The sequence below is a fragment of the Oncorhynchus gorbuscha genome, linkage group LG07 (assembly GCF_021184085.1).
Source record: "Oncorhynchus gorbuscha isolate QuinsamMale2020 ecotype Even-year linkage group LG07, OgorEven_v1.0, whole genome shotgun sequence".
NCBI lineage: Eukaryota > Metazoa > Chordata > Actinopteri > Salmoniformes > Salmonidae > Oncorhynchus > Oncorhynchus gorbuscha.
Genome location: NC_060179.1, coordinates 19,556,743 through 19,572,259, shown reverse-complemented (window position 1 = coordinate 19,572,259; position 15,517 = coordinate 19,556,743). Strand labels below are relative to the sequence as shown.

General features: G+C 42.7%; 1 protein-coding gene across 1 annotated transcript in view; it reads left to right on the top strand.

The window, feature by feature from the left end:
• Nucleotides 1-14,328, top strand: part of LOC124039599 (apoptosis regulator Bcl-2-like) — a 66,786-nt gene extending 52,458 nt beyond the window's left edge. The window contains exon 3 of the mRNA XM_046355748.1: nucleotides 13,220-14,328. Within this exon, the coding sequence (XP_046211704.1) occupies nucleotides 13,220-13,354 (135 nt within the window). The 3' untranslated portion in view covers nucleotides 13,355-14,328. The remainder of the gene's footprint in view (nucleotides 1-13,219) is intronic.
• The last annotated feature ends 1,189 nt before the right edge of the window (nucleotides 14,329-15,517 follow it).

Here is a 15,517-nt window from a genome sequence, read left to right as displayed (position 1 = left end):
AGAACAACAGTCAAACTGTGTTTCATCATTAAATTAAGGATATTCTCTGAGGTATAAAGTGTGAGGAAAGAATCATATAACGTCTTGACTAAGCTGCAGCTCTGTGTGCTACCGCAAGTTAGTTACATCTCCCTGAGAATGTCTCAGTATCAGTTTTTGTATTAAACACATAATAACATGATAGCAAAATAAAACCTATGAAACTGGGTTGACAAGATGTTCATCTTTCCTCTGTGGAATTTTTTTTTTTAAACATCACACAGGGATAACATTGCATTTGCCCCAAACTACTTCATATAGACAAAATAATTTACTGCTTCCTGCGTTGCACTCACCCAGCCGTGGGGTGCATACAGATGGAGGTGCACGTTCAGGCCCTGTGGCTACTACATCAAAGTGAACAAAACCCCCCTCCCCAACCCTACTCTCTCTCTACCACACATGCATGCACACGCACACACACCATGGCCTACACACTGATTGGATAGGACTGGGAGGATGTGTGCTTTTTAATTCCCTAATGCGTTTTTATCTGTGATACTGACCCCCTGAGGGAGGGCAACCTGGGAAGGGCCACAGGGGCCCCTGAAGTCAGAGATGGGTCAACCTGTGCACAGCAGGGGGGGTCCATCTTCACCTCCGTTACATTGCCTTAATGACTGAATCTTGTTTATCTCAAAGAGAAAAAACAGCTTTTAAGACCTCATTAGTCCACGGGGCTCCATGAAAGTGCGCTGTAAGGAGAGGAACTGTTGCTAGGGTAACAGCTAAAAGGAAGGTTCCTTGAAATTAACAAATATCATTTCAATGTCGTGGTCAGGGGCAATAAGGGCATAGTTTGTGTGCTTTTGTCGCATGTTAATTTCCCCAGGTAGTCACACTATTTTGTTTTATTATTTGGCATCGATGTATCTGTGACAAGCTATACAAAAGGTACTATGCATATATCCCATGTTGACGTAGTTATTTCTGTATTTGAAGTGTACTGTATGAATCATTCTAAAACGTTGAACCCTTCTCACGCAGTGGTCCTTTTGATTAGATGAATGCACTAATTGTACGTCTCTCTGGATAAGAGCGTCCGCTAAATGACTAAAATGTCAAATGTAATTGTTGTTTGTATATCCCAGCATGCATCTGTTCCAATGAGAACACTCCTCTTCTTAGGCAGCTCAGTATAGTGTGAACTGTGCTCTGTTCCCTTTCCCATGGTGCCTTTATATCTATGACCAGCTAATTCATTTGTTCAACTGAAAACATGGCAGGGGTCAAAAAAAACAGACCCAGAGGCATCCTTCCACGTGATTGAATGGAAACATTGTACGATATTCCTCCTGTTCAGCTCAGGGTTGTGTGAAACTTGAGGTCTTTTTAGCTGTATGATAAAGTTGTCGGATGTTACACGTTAGCTCTGCTTAGTGGCTGTGGGAAAGGATGTCATAATGTGTATGGCTCGTAGGAGGCCTGTGGGCCAAACACACATCATGGGATAGGCAGCAAGTAGATCAGCAAATTGTCACACGCTTGAACTCAGGAGTGTGTGAGTGTGCATCTGAGCTCATCATGGGACAACTCACTCACTTCTAAACTCAGACACACATAATACAGCCACATCTGAGTACAGTATACACACACAGCACACACACATACATACACACACAGCACACACACATACATACACACAGCACACACACACATACATACACACACAGCACACACACACCCACACAGCACACACACATACATACACACACACATACATACACACACAGCACACACACATACATACACACAGACACACACACACACATACATACATACACACACACAGCGCACACACACATACATACACACACAGCACACACACATACATACACACACAAACATTGTTAAATCTTATCACGTCACTCTGTCAAGTTGTCTTTTCCAGGGCTGGCTACATTTGACATGTGATGTGACAAAGCCAGAGACATGGAGGCTATAACATGAACTATATTTCCTTGAACTTACAACAACAAATCAAATGGCCCAGCTATTGAAGCCGATAACAGGTCCACTGTCATCTGACAGAGTGGGTGGGCCTGGATTGGAAGCCTCCCCATTTTCTGAGAGTCTTGCTTCCTTTCTCCTCGATTGCGATATCCCTCTGGCAAACTCTTTTTAGAATGTCTGCCAGGAATGAGGCCCTCACACTAAAATCTGTGTGTCTGCCGAGGCAGGGGGACGAGGTTGGGGGGGGGGTTCAGCACAAATGAGAGACAGGGACGTGTTGTTGCCAACGTGTGACAGGTGCCTGAGCAGGGCAAAGCCCTCAACGTTCCTGTTCTCATTCTCAACTCCCTGTTTAGCCTGACAAGAGTCCAAGAGGAGCCCTTTTCTCACGAGGAGAGTCCTTTGTTGGAGCTTTGAGAACTAATCTCTTCTTGTTTTCTCAGTCATTCCACCTTAAGAAGACTACCATACCTCGAATTGACCCACCTACATCATTTGATCAAAGCGATTGAATATCTGAGAGAGAGAGAGAGAGACACAGAGAGAGAGAGACAGAGAGACACGGAGACAGCAACACAGAGAGAGCGAGAGAGACAGCAACACAGAGAGAGTGAGAAAGAAAAACTGAGAGTGAGAAAGTGAGACACATAGTGAGACAGAGAGAGAGAGAGTGAGAAAGAGAGAGACTGGAATATGAGAGAGAGAGATGGGAATATGAATGGGAATGAAATTGGAATGAGACAGAGAGAGATAGGAATGTGAGAGAGAGACAGAGAGAGAGAGAGAGAGAGATGGGAATGAGATGTGAATGTGAATGTGAATGTGAGAGAGAGAGAGAGAGAGAGAGAGAGAGAGAGAGAGAGAGAGAGAGAGAGCTGGGAATGAGATGTGAATGTGAATGTGAGAGAGAGAGAGAGAGAGAGAGAGATATGGGAATGAGAAAGTAGAAGGACGAGACCGAGGGAGAAAGGAATGAGAGAGTTGGAAATTAGAAAGAGAAAGAAAAAGAGAGTTTGATTGTCTCTCCACGATAAGCCATTTTATCATGCTGACCCTCCAATGAACCGAGAGAGGAAACTCCCCAGACGAAGAATTCCCCCATTATCCAGTCTATGCCCTAATCAGCATATCATGCAAATTTGTCTAAATCCCATCCATTTGTCTAATCCCCTGGATTAAACGACCTAATCAAGCCCTTATTAACCCATGTGTGGGTACAGTGAGTCAGAGACTGTCACATTTGGCAGGCTATGTTACAATACCTGGGCTTTGATCCAAGGCATTAGGGAAAACTCTGGGAAAGGGCTTGGTTGACTTCTTGGGCTGCATACAAAGCAAAGTCTGTATAACAAAGAATTACATATGTTTATTTAGCAGTTATTGGATGTGGCATTCTGAAGATTCACAACTTAGTCTAACCCTTTGTAAAGAATCTCAGTAAATATTAGTACAAAGGCAAGTGAATAACCATATTTTTTATTCACCTAGGGAAGATCTCAAATGAATACTCCTCGCGTCTTCTTTCGTCATCTCCTTCTCAAAACCCATTGGATGAAAAAGTCAGAAGTCCCTCCCCTCTGACCTTCTCCAATTGGTTTTGAGAAGGAGATGAGGAGAGAGGATGCGAGGAGTATGCAATTGAGATATTCCCCTAGACACGGTTAGCATTAGCAGTATGTAATCCAAAACAACCCACTCAACGTCGACTAGACGTTGAATTGACGTATGTGCCCAGTGGGAAGTAGGCTAGTATATCCTAGTGACCATGACAGCACTGGTAAAACCTGCTGGGTTCCTGCTCGGTTACCTCAGTTAGCTAGCTCAGCTCCTCCAGCAGGTCAGAGTTGTGTTCAGAATCCATTAGCGCTGGCTTTGGGCAAACCTAGCTCGTCGGTTTAAACACACGCTGGAAGCTCACCTAATGACATGTTTGCCGAGGTGGGGGGAAAAAAGCAAACAGAGATGACAACATGTTGGAAATCCAAGGGCCCTGTCTGTTACCAACCCTCTGGCTAGTAAACAGGACCATAGAGCAACCTGGAAAGAGAGATATTAAGACAACACCATAGATAAACCTGAAGATAGAGAGAGAATAGGACAGCACCATAGAGCAACCTGAAGAGAGAGAGATATTAGGACAGCACCATAGAGCAACCTGGAGAGAGAGATATTAGGACAGCACCATAGAGCAACCTGAAGAGAGAGAGAGAATAGGACAGCACCATAGAGAAACCTGAAGAGAGAGAGAGAATAGGACAGCACCATAGAGCAACCTGGAGAGAGAGAGAGATATTAGGAGGACAGCACCATAGAGCAACCTGGAGAGAGAGAGAGATATTAGGAGGACAGCACCATAGAGCAACCTGAAGAGAGAGAGATATTAGGAGGAAAGCACCATAGAGCAACCTGAAGAGAGAGAGAGAATAGGACAGCACCATAGAGCAACCTGAAGAGAGAGAGAGAATAGGACAGCACCATAGAGCAACCTGGAGAGAGAGAGATATTAGGAGGACAGCACCAAAGAGCAACCTGAAGAGAGAGAGAGAATAGGACAGCACCATAGAGCAACCTGGAGAGAGAGAGATATTAGGACAGCACCATAGAGCAACCTGAAGAGAGAGAGAGAATAGGACAGCACCATAGAGCAACCTGGAGAGAGAGAGATATTAGGAGGACAGCACCAAAGAGCAACCTGAAGAGAGAGAGAGAATAGGACAGCACCATAGAGCAACCTGGAGAGAGAGAGATATTAGGACAGCACCATAGAGCAACCTGAAGAGAGAGAGATATTAGGAGGAAAGCACCATAGAGCAACCTGAAGAGAGAGAGATATTAGGACAGCACCATAGAGCAACCTGAAGAGAGAGAGAGATATTAGGAGGACAGCACCATAGAACAACCGGAAGAGAGGGAGATATTAGGAGGAAAGCACCATAGAGCAACCTGAAGAGAGAGAGATATTAGGAGGAAAGCCACATAGAGCAACCTGAAGAGAGAGAGATATTAGGACAGCACCATAGAGCAACCTGAAGAGAGAGAGAGATATTAGGACAGCACCATAGAGCAACCTGGAGAGAGAGATATTAGGACAGCACCATAGAGCAACCTGAAGAGAGAGAGAGAATAGGACAGCACCATAGAGAAACCTGAAGAGAGAGAGAGAATAGGACAGCACCATAGAGCAACCTGGAGAGAGAGAGAGAATAGGACAGCACCATAGAGCAACCTGAGAGAGAGAGAGATATTAGGAGGACAGCACCATAGAGCAACCTGAAGAGAGAGAGATATTAGGAGGAAAGCACCATAGAGCAACCTGAAGAGAGAGAGAGAGAATAGGACAGCACCATAGAGCAACCTGGAGAGAGAGAGATATTAGGACAGCACCATAGAGCAACCTGAAGAGAGAGAGAGAATAGGACAGCACCATAGAGCAACCTGGAGAGAGAGAGATATTAGGAGGACAGCACCAAAGAGCAACCTGAAGAGAGAGAGAGAATAGGACAGCACCATAGAGCAACCTGGAGAGAGAGATATTAGGACAGCACCATAGAGCAACCTGAAGAGAGAGAGATATTAGGAGGAAAGCACCATAGAGCAACCTGAAGAGAGAGAGATATTAGGACAGCACCATAGAGCAACCTGAAGAGAGAGAGAGATATTAGGAGGACAGCACCATAGAACAACCGGAAGAGAGGGAGATATTAGGAGGAAAGCACCATAGAGCAACCTGAAGAGAGAGAGATATTAGGAGGAAAGCCACATAGAGCAACCTGAAGAGAGAGAGATATTAGGACAGCACCATAGAGCAACCTGAAGAGAGAGAGAGATATTAGGACAGCACCATAGAACAACCTGAGGAGAGAGATATTAGGAGGACAGCACCATAGAGCAACCTGAAGAGAGAGAGAGATATTACGACAGCACCATAGAACAACCTGAGGAGAGAGATATATTAGGAGGAAAGCCACATAGAGCAACCTGAGGAGAGAGAGATATTAGGAGGACAGCACCATAGAGCAACCTGAAGAGAGAGAGAGATATTACGACAGCACCATAGAACAACCTGAGGAGAGAGAGATATTACGACAGCACCATAGAACAACCTGAGGAGAGAGAGATATTAGGAGGACAGCACCATAGAACAACCTGAGGAGAGAGATACTACAGTGCCTTGCGAAGGTATTCGGCCCTTTTGCCACATTTCAGGCTTCAAACATAAAGATATAAAACTGTATTTTTTTGTGAAGAATCAACAACAAGTGGGACACAATCATGAAGTGGAACGACATTTATTGGATATTTCAAACTTTTTTAACAAATCAAAAACTGAAAAATTGGACGTGCAAAATTATTCAGCCCCTTTACTTTCAGTGCAGCAAACTCTCTCCAGAAGTTCAGTGAGGATCTCTGAATGATCCAATGTTGACCTAAATGACTAATGATGATAAATACAATCCACCTGTGTGTAATCAAGTCTCCGTATAAATGCACCTGCACTGTGATAGTCTCAGAGGTCCGTTAATAGCGCAGAGAGCATCATGAAGAACAAGGAACACACCAGGCAGGTCCGAGATACTGTTGTGAAGAAGTTTAAAGCCGGATTTGGATACAAAAAGATTTCCCAAGCTTTTAACATCCCAAGGAGCACTGTGCAAGCGATAATATTGAAATGGAAGGAGTATCAGACCACTGCAAATCTACCAAGACCTGGCCGTCCCTCTAAACTTTCAGCTCATACAAGGAGAAGACTGATCAGAGATGCAGCCAAGAGGCCCATGATCACTCTGGATGAACTGCAGAGATCTACAGCTGAGGTGGGAGACTGTCCATAGGACAACAATCAGTCGTATATTGCACAAATCTGGCCTTTATGGAAGAGTGGCAAGAAGAAAGCCATTTCTTAAAGATATCCATAAAAAGTGTTGTTTAAAGTTTGCCACAAGCCACCTGGGAGACACACCAAACATGTGGAAGAAGGTGCTCTGGTCAGATGAAACCAAAATTGAACTTTTTGGCAACAATGCAAAACGTTATGTTTGGCGTAAAAGCAACACAGCTCATCACCCTGAACACCATCCCCACTGTCAAACATGGTGGTGGCAGCATCATGGTTTGGGCCTGCTTTTCTTCAGCAGGGACAGGGAAGATGGTTAAAATTGATGGGAAGATGGATGGAGCCAAATACAGGACCATTCTGGAAGAAAACCTGATGGAGTCTGCAAAAGACCTGAGACTGGGACGGAGATTTGTCTTCCAACAAGACAAAAACATAAAGCAAAATCTACAATGGACTGGTTCAAAAATAAACATATCCAGGTATTAGAATGGCCAAGTCAAAGTCCAGACCTGAATCTAATCGAGAATCTGTGGAAAGAACTGAAAACTGCTGTTCACAAATGCTCCCCATCCAACCTCACTGAGCTCGAGCTGTTTTGCAAGGAGGAATGGGAAAAAATTTCAGTCTCTCGATGTGCAAAACTGATAGAAACATACCCCAAGCGACTTACAGCTGTAATCGCAGCAAAAGGTGGCGCTACAAAGTATTAACTTAAGGGGGCTGAATAATTTTGCACGCCCAATTTTTCAGTTTTTGATTTGTTAAAAAAGTTTGAAATATCCAATAGATGTCGTTCCACTTCATGATTGTGTCCCACTTGTTGTTGATTCTTCACAAAAAATACAGTTTTATATCTTTATGTTTGAAGCCTGAAAAGTGGCAAAAGGTCGCAAAGTTCAAGGGGGCCGAATACTTTCGCAAGGCACTGTATATCAGGACAGCACCATAGAGCAACCTGAAGAGAGAGAGATATTAGGAGGACAGCACCATAGAGCAACCTGAGGAGAGAGAGATATTAGGAGGACAGCACCATAGAGCAACCTGAAGAGAGAGAGAGATATTAGGAGGACAGCACCATAGAACAACCTGAGGAGAGAGATATATCAGGACAGCACCATAGAGCAACCTGAGGAGAGAGAGATATTAGGAGGACAGCACCATAGAGCAACCTGAGGAGAGAGAAATATTAGGAGGACAGCACCATAGAGCAACCTGAAGAGAGAGAGATATTAGGAGGACAGCACCATAGAACAACCTGGGAAGAGAGATATATCAGGACAGCACCATAGAGCAACCTGAGGAGAGAGGAACAGAAGAAAGAAGGGGGGGGGGGACAAGAGAGAGTGTGTGTGTGTGTGTAGGGGGGGGGTGTATCAGGTGATCAACAAAGCAGCTGTTGTTGCGGGTGTAAACACCTAATAGCCCTTGCTTGTGGAATAAACCGTGACATCAAACCAGCGTTGTCCATGTTATGGACAGCTCTCTATCACGGTACTACTGTGTAGCCCCATACTGTAGAAGTATGACCGTGACAGCAGAGAGCCAGTGTGACATTTATGGTTTACAGTACATGCACGAGGTTGTTCTGTTGACACTGGATATGCATGATGAACTGTACTTTCCTGGACACCTGTTCCCCTCGCTGGAATCGATGAATTGGAATTACCCGTGATATGACTTTTATTAATATGCTAATGAGGTATGTATGCTAATGATGCAGTTCCTATGGTGATGCTGATGTGTCCAGACTGAGCCAATCGAGGAATTTCCCACGATGTCATCAATCAATTTTTTTGTTTAATGTGTGTTCTCGTAAATGTAAACTTTGAAAGATGCTCCCCTCGACTTCCTACTTTTATTACAGTAAGCACCTTGGTGGAGATTGGAAGTGTAAACAATGGCTATGTACGTCATATTGCTGGAAGAGAGGGGTGTTTTGTACATAATATGATGCGGTGCTCTTCATGCTCCAAGACACAGGATATCGACCTGTGGCTGTCAGAGAAATGGTCAAAGACGTGCACTTTTCTCATAGTCATATAGTTTCAAATTAGGGAAAGTACGTGTGTATGGGAAATTGGGAACATTACATACTGGAAGGCTACTTTCATATCCTATCCATTCTGACTAGAGGATTATCCTAGGTTATGAAGACAGACTTTTGTGTGAGCTACACTAATGAATCTATGGTGCTGAATATTGCATCGACACTCTGACTTTAGCTCAGAAGAAGCGTGAACTCTAGCCAGAGTACTCAGCAGCACATTTCCTGTCTCTCTCTCCCCTTCTACTCTGAGTCATTTTGACTGGAACGAACTGCAAAAATCGCTGAAGTTGGAGACTTTTATCTCCCTCACCAACTTCAAACATCAGCTATCCGAGCAGCTAACCGATCGCTGCAGCTGTACATAGTCTATTGGTAAATAGCCCACCCATTTTCACCTACCTCATTCCCATACTGTTTTTATACTGTTTTTTATTTATTTACTTTTCTGCTCATTTGCACACCAATATCTCTACCTGTACATGACCATCTGATCATTTATCACTCCAGTGTTAATCTGCAAAATTGTATTATTCGCCTACCTCCTCATGCCTTTTGCAGACATTGTATATAGACTGCCCATTTTTTTCTACTGTGTTATTGACTTGTTAATTGTTTACTCCATGTGTAACTCTGTGTTGTCTGTTCAAACTGCTATGCTTTATTTTGGCCAGGTCGCAGTTGCAAATGAGAACTTGTTCTCAACTAGCCTATCTGGTTAAATAAAGGTGAAATAAAAAATAAATAAAAAAATAAAATATTTTTTTTTTGATGTGCAGCAGTTGTGGGTTAACCTCCTCCCAGCACCAGAAGCATGCCGTTACCACTTCTTCTCTTTCCACCCTTTCCTCTCGGTCTCTCCTCTTCACTTCTCATCATCTGCTCTAGCTGGTTTTGATGTGCAGCAGTTGTGGGTTAACCTCCTCCCAGGCAGCACATTGGCGAAGCTTCCTTCCTGCAAGCTGTTCAGGGCTAAGAAGCTAAAAAAACGGGTCTGCCCTGCAGATATTCTCTCCACTGACAAGATGCTGGAACCAGTGGGAAGGGGAATCATACAATCCAAACAATTGCGCACGAGCCGGCCCCTCACTGGGCTAGAACACTGGGGCCTGAACGCAGCCTACGGGCTTGAGCTGTAGATGAGAGTCTGTGCCAAATGTAATGTGGTACAAGCACGCTGCAATAAAAACACGGCTTTACTTATTAAGCAGTCTACTCCACTGTGTATGGGGTCTGGGGAGGGGAGGAGAAAACGGAGGCACACTAGTATTCAGTTTACCAACCACACACACACACACACACACTGGGATCTAGGGTTCTGGAGCTTAAAGCTACAATATGTAGCTTCGCTATACTCGCATTAAAACCTGCTAACCATGTGTATATGACCAGTAGAATTTTATTTGTATCTTTTTGTGCGACCATACCAAATTCACATAGAAATGTGAGTTATAGATCTTTCTCCTTGAAAGCAAGTCAAAGAAGCGGTAGATCTATGTGCGCTATTTCTATGCTTCCCGTTCTTCAGTTTAGTTTTAGCGTCTTCTACTTTCAGTTTTGTGCCCCAGCTTTCAACAGCTGAAAATATCATATTTTTGGTTGTGGAAAATATATTTCACAGTGGTTTAGATTGTTTAATTATTTTCTACACAATGACTACTTATTTAAATTTCAGCAACCAAAGGCCATAGAAAAGACACACACACACTTAGATTTCACAAGGTCTGGGAATACAGTGTTACATATCCAGCTCTTAGTACACAACCTGGGTCGCATACACACAGGAATACAGTTTACAGTGCTAAAAAACCTTAAAATATGTAAAACACTGGAGGCAGTCTAGCACTGGAGGCAGTCTAGCACAGGAGGCAGTCTAGCACTGGAGGCATTATTGTATGCTCTAAATTTGTAAAGATCTAACCTCAAGATGCTGTACTGTGTATTGTTATAGTGTACTGTGTATTGTTATATTATACTGTGTTGTTTTATTGTACTGGACTGTGTGTTGTTATATTGTACTGTACTGTGTATTGTTATAGTGTACTGTGTTGTTTTATTGTACTGTACTGTGTGTTGTTATATTGTACTGTACTGTGTATTGTTATAGTGTACTGTGTTGTTTTATTGTACTGTACTGTGTATTGTTATATTGTACTGTGCTGTGTATTGTTATATTGTACTGTGCTGTGTATTGTTATATTGTACTGTACTGTGTGTTGTTATATTGTACTGTGTGTTGTTATATTGTACTGTGTGTTATATTGTACTGGACTGTGTGTTGTTATATTGTACTGTACTGTGTATTGTTATAGTGTACTGTGTTGTTTTATTGTACTGGACTGTGTGTTGTTATATTGTACTGTACTGTGTATTGTTATAGTGTACTGTGTTGTTTTATTGTACTGTACTGTGTATTGTTATATTGTACTGTGCTGTGTATTGTTATATTGTACTGTACTGTGTGTTGTTATATTGTACTGTACTGTGTGTTGTTATATTGTACTGTGTGTTATATTGTACTGTGTATTGTTATATTGTACTGTACTGTGTGTTGTTATATTGTACTGTACTGTGTGTTGTTATATTGTACTGTACTGTGTGTTGTTCTATTGTACTGTACTGTGTGTTGTTATATTGTACTGTACTGTGTGTTGTTATATTGTACTGTACTGTGTGTTGTTATATTGTACTGTGTATTGTTATATTGTACTGTACTGTGTGTTATTATATTGTACTGTACTGTGTGTTGTTATATTGTACTGTACTGTGTATTGTTATATTGTACTGTACTGTGTGTTGTTATATTGTACTGTACTGTGTGTTGTTATATTGTACTGTACTGTGTGTTATATTGTACTGTGTGTTGTTATATTGTACTGTACTGTGTGTTGTTATATTGTACTGTGTGTTATATTGTACTGTGTGTTGTTATATTGTACTGTGTGTTGTTATATTGTACTGTGTGTTGTTATATTGTACTGTGTGTTGTTATATTGTACTGTGTGTTGTTATATTGTACTGTACTGTGTGTTGTTATATTGTACTGTGTGTTATATTGTACTGTGTGTTGTTATATTGTACTGTGTGTTGTTATATTGTACTGTGTGTTGTTATATTGTACTGTACTGTGTGTTGTTATATTGCATCAGATATGCATTCATACTTTTTCCATCCAGTTTTTAAAAAGCAACAAATGACCAGGAACAGCTATTCATTAGGGTTATCCCCTTGCTTGTCATATTAGTATTACACTCTATTACATTCCACTAAACATGTTGGGGAAGAACCTGAACGTTTCCTTGTAACCGGACCAGTGGACAGATTTGGGAAAGAACCTGAACGTTTCCTTGTAACCGGACCAGTGGACAGATTTGGGGAAGAACCTGAACGTTTCCTTGTAACCGGACCAGTGGACAGATTTGGGGAAGAACCTGAACGTTTCCTTGTAACCGGACCAGTGGACAGATTTGGGAAAGAACCTGAACGTTTCCTTGTAACCGGACCAGTGGACAGATTTGGGGAAGAACCTGAACGTTTCCTTGTAACCGGACCAGTGGACAGATTTGGGGAAGAACCTGAACGTTTCCTTGTAACCGGACCAGTGGACAGATTTGGGGAAGAACCTGAACGTTTCCTTGTAACCGGACCAGTGGACAGATTTGGGGAAGAACCTGAACGTTTCCTTGTAACCGGACCAGTGGACAGATTTGGGGAAGAACCTGAACGTTTCCTTGTAACCGGACCAGTGGACAGATTTGGGGAAGAACCTGAACGTTTCCTTGTAACCGGACCAGTGGACAGATTTGGGGAAGAACCTGAACGTTTCCTTGTAACCGGACCAGTGGACAGATTTGGGGAAGAACCTGAACATTTCCTCTTGTTTCAAAACCAGATAATATGCACAGATACATTTGTTTGTTGTTTGTAGTTGTGTGGGATCGGATGTTTTGGTCTTACTTACTGTATGCCTGGTATGCAAAGAAGCTGTGTGTGTGTGTCTGGGGACACACACACACACACACACACGCTAAGGAGCTTTCTTGCAGAGATGCTGGCTGTGAGACATGGTTGTCTATTCCTCTGTCTTTTGTCCCTGTGTGTACCACAGACAGAGGAGGCTCAGGGATAGAGCCACAGAGATATGGGCCCCATGTAGCCATGGTCATTGAGACATTTTACTGATGCATAGTGTCTATATAGATCTATGACAAAATTACATTGAGAGCTTGATGGGGCACGAACTGATATTATAACAAACTAATTTACATGGTGAGTGAATGTTCAGTAATTAGAATAAAGAACAGTTGTAGTGATGATACTAACCTCTCTCTCTCTCTCTTTCTTAGGACGCCTTTGTGGAGATCTATGGGCAGCAGAGGATCTCTGCCTTCCACTCCTGGCCCTACCTAAAGACAGTGTTCGGCCTGGCCGCCCTGGGTGCAGCCGGAGTCACCATTGGAGCCTTGTTCATCCAGAAGTGATATAAAAAACCCTCCCTCTCGCCTCTCCTACCAGGTTCTTACCCAGTAGCCCAAAAAAGAAAGGCAAACAGCACTTTTTTCCCTTGAAAAAACTGGCGACCTATAACTTTGCTCTGCACGGACTACAATATTTCGTCTCTCGTTCCTCGCTTTTTCTTTTCTCTTTGAAAGCACCTCACAGCTCAGCACTGCCCATCCCGGGCCTATAGCCCGGTTCAATCCCAGAGCTGCCGGATCTTCAAAGGAGACCGCACCGCTCTGTTGCTTGGTTGCTTATTTCATATTCCATGACCCGTCCTCTTGCGTATTGAAAAGATGAAAAAGAAAAATAAGTATACAAATCAATCACACGGAACGCAACATGTTTTTTCTGACAAATGCAGCCTTGTATATTCATACAGACTTACAGATGGATTCACCCAATGCGTACTGTATACTAGACAGCTACCAACAGGGAATATCATTGGAAAGATTGCATACACACTTGATCATTTTATACTAATGCATAAACACATACCAACGGGTAGATACTGAATGTTGCAGGCAAACATATTCACACAAACTCATGTGTGTGCTCTAACAATTAAACAAATGACTTTTATGATGTATGGTTAATGAACATAAGAAAGGTGATTGTTTATTCATAAACTGAAAAACAAGATTTTCTTTCTTTTTAATAACTATTTTCAGCATGATTCTGTGGTGTATGTAGCATGTGACATTGACAGAAAAGTAAAACATTTTTAAAAAACATCCCAAATGTACTGTACATACAGCTTCCATCGCCAGCATGAGTGGTGAAAGTGGTCGTTTTTGCCTGAGTGACCATTTATGCATGATGACTTTTGATGACAGGAATTATTGGTTTGTTTTTCTAGTTTGGGTGGTGAAGGCTCACTGTGCACAAACCCCCAAGGGAACTTCAATCAAATCCAATAGATGTGAGAATTTCCTATTAAAGTTCTTGTCTCTGATTCGTCCCCCATGTTTCTTTGTTTGTAGAACACAAGAGCGTGACCTAAATGTTGAGAAGGAATATTCCCCGGAGTTTCTCTCGCATGCTGTATATTCTAAGGATCGAAAGCCATTTTCAAGCACACCTGATTGTATTATAGCCAGTCCCAATGTGCCACCTACCCAATCCCTTTGGCCCAAACCCTGATGGGATAGTAAAACGAGGATAGTAAAACAAGAACAATTTGTCAGTCCCCACATGGAAAAAGGCTGTTTTAAGCTTAGGGCTTAGGTTGAGGGTTTTGGTTGCAATTAGGGTTTGGGTTAAGTTAGGGTTACATGCTGACGACACCGGCCACGCGCATGCGTCCACATGCTTCATTGCACTCCTGTTGATTTCATCCATCCACACCAGACGTGATCACGACACGCAGGTTAAAATATTAAAACCAACTTTGAACCAACTATATTCATCTGGGGGCAGATCAAAACACACGTTCATGGGCATTTAGCTAGCTAGCTGTTGCTAGTTTTTCCTAGGAGATGAGCATCGGGTTGGTATTTCACCTGACATGCATGCGTATGGTCTTCTTTTTTAAGATGGTTCTTTGTAGAATTTTGACCCGGAGTCATACATCATCGTGTGTTTCTCTACTCCAACTATTCACAGATAAAAAGGGAAACCTAGTTAGTTACCTTAATTTCTCTCTCCTCGTTTGTCTTCCAAGCCTCCACATGGGGTTGGATCTTCTGGATATCCAATAAGGATCTCCTTCCAGAGAGACATAAGGGACTTTAACATATGGGGGTTGAATGGAGGTTGAACAAAGAAAACAGACAAATCTAATCGGTCTGTTGCTGCTTCTCCCTAAGCGAGAGACGCATCGATCATCTGGTATCAGATAACGGCCCAAGTCTACTCCGATGGGAGGCTTGATTTCCGATCAGCAGAGACAGACATTGAGGCATGACTATCTGTCAGAGGGACACATGAGGACGTCGCTGAAGGGGTTTTCCATGGACTCTGGTTGGTTCCTCCTGATGTCTAACTACTGTCACGGTACCTCCTGATTAGCTATATCCATAGAAAAGCAGGGGACTGCTCAGGAGGGTTAAGGATTAAGATCGAAATGTATTGTGAGTTGAGATTAATTTGACTGAAACTTCCAGTCGCATAGAAACCAAAAGGAAGCCGTGGAGTTTGCATAT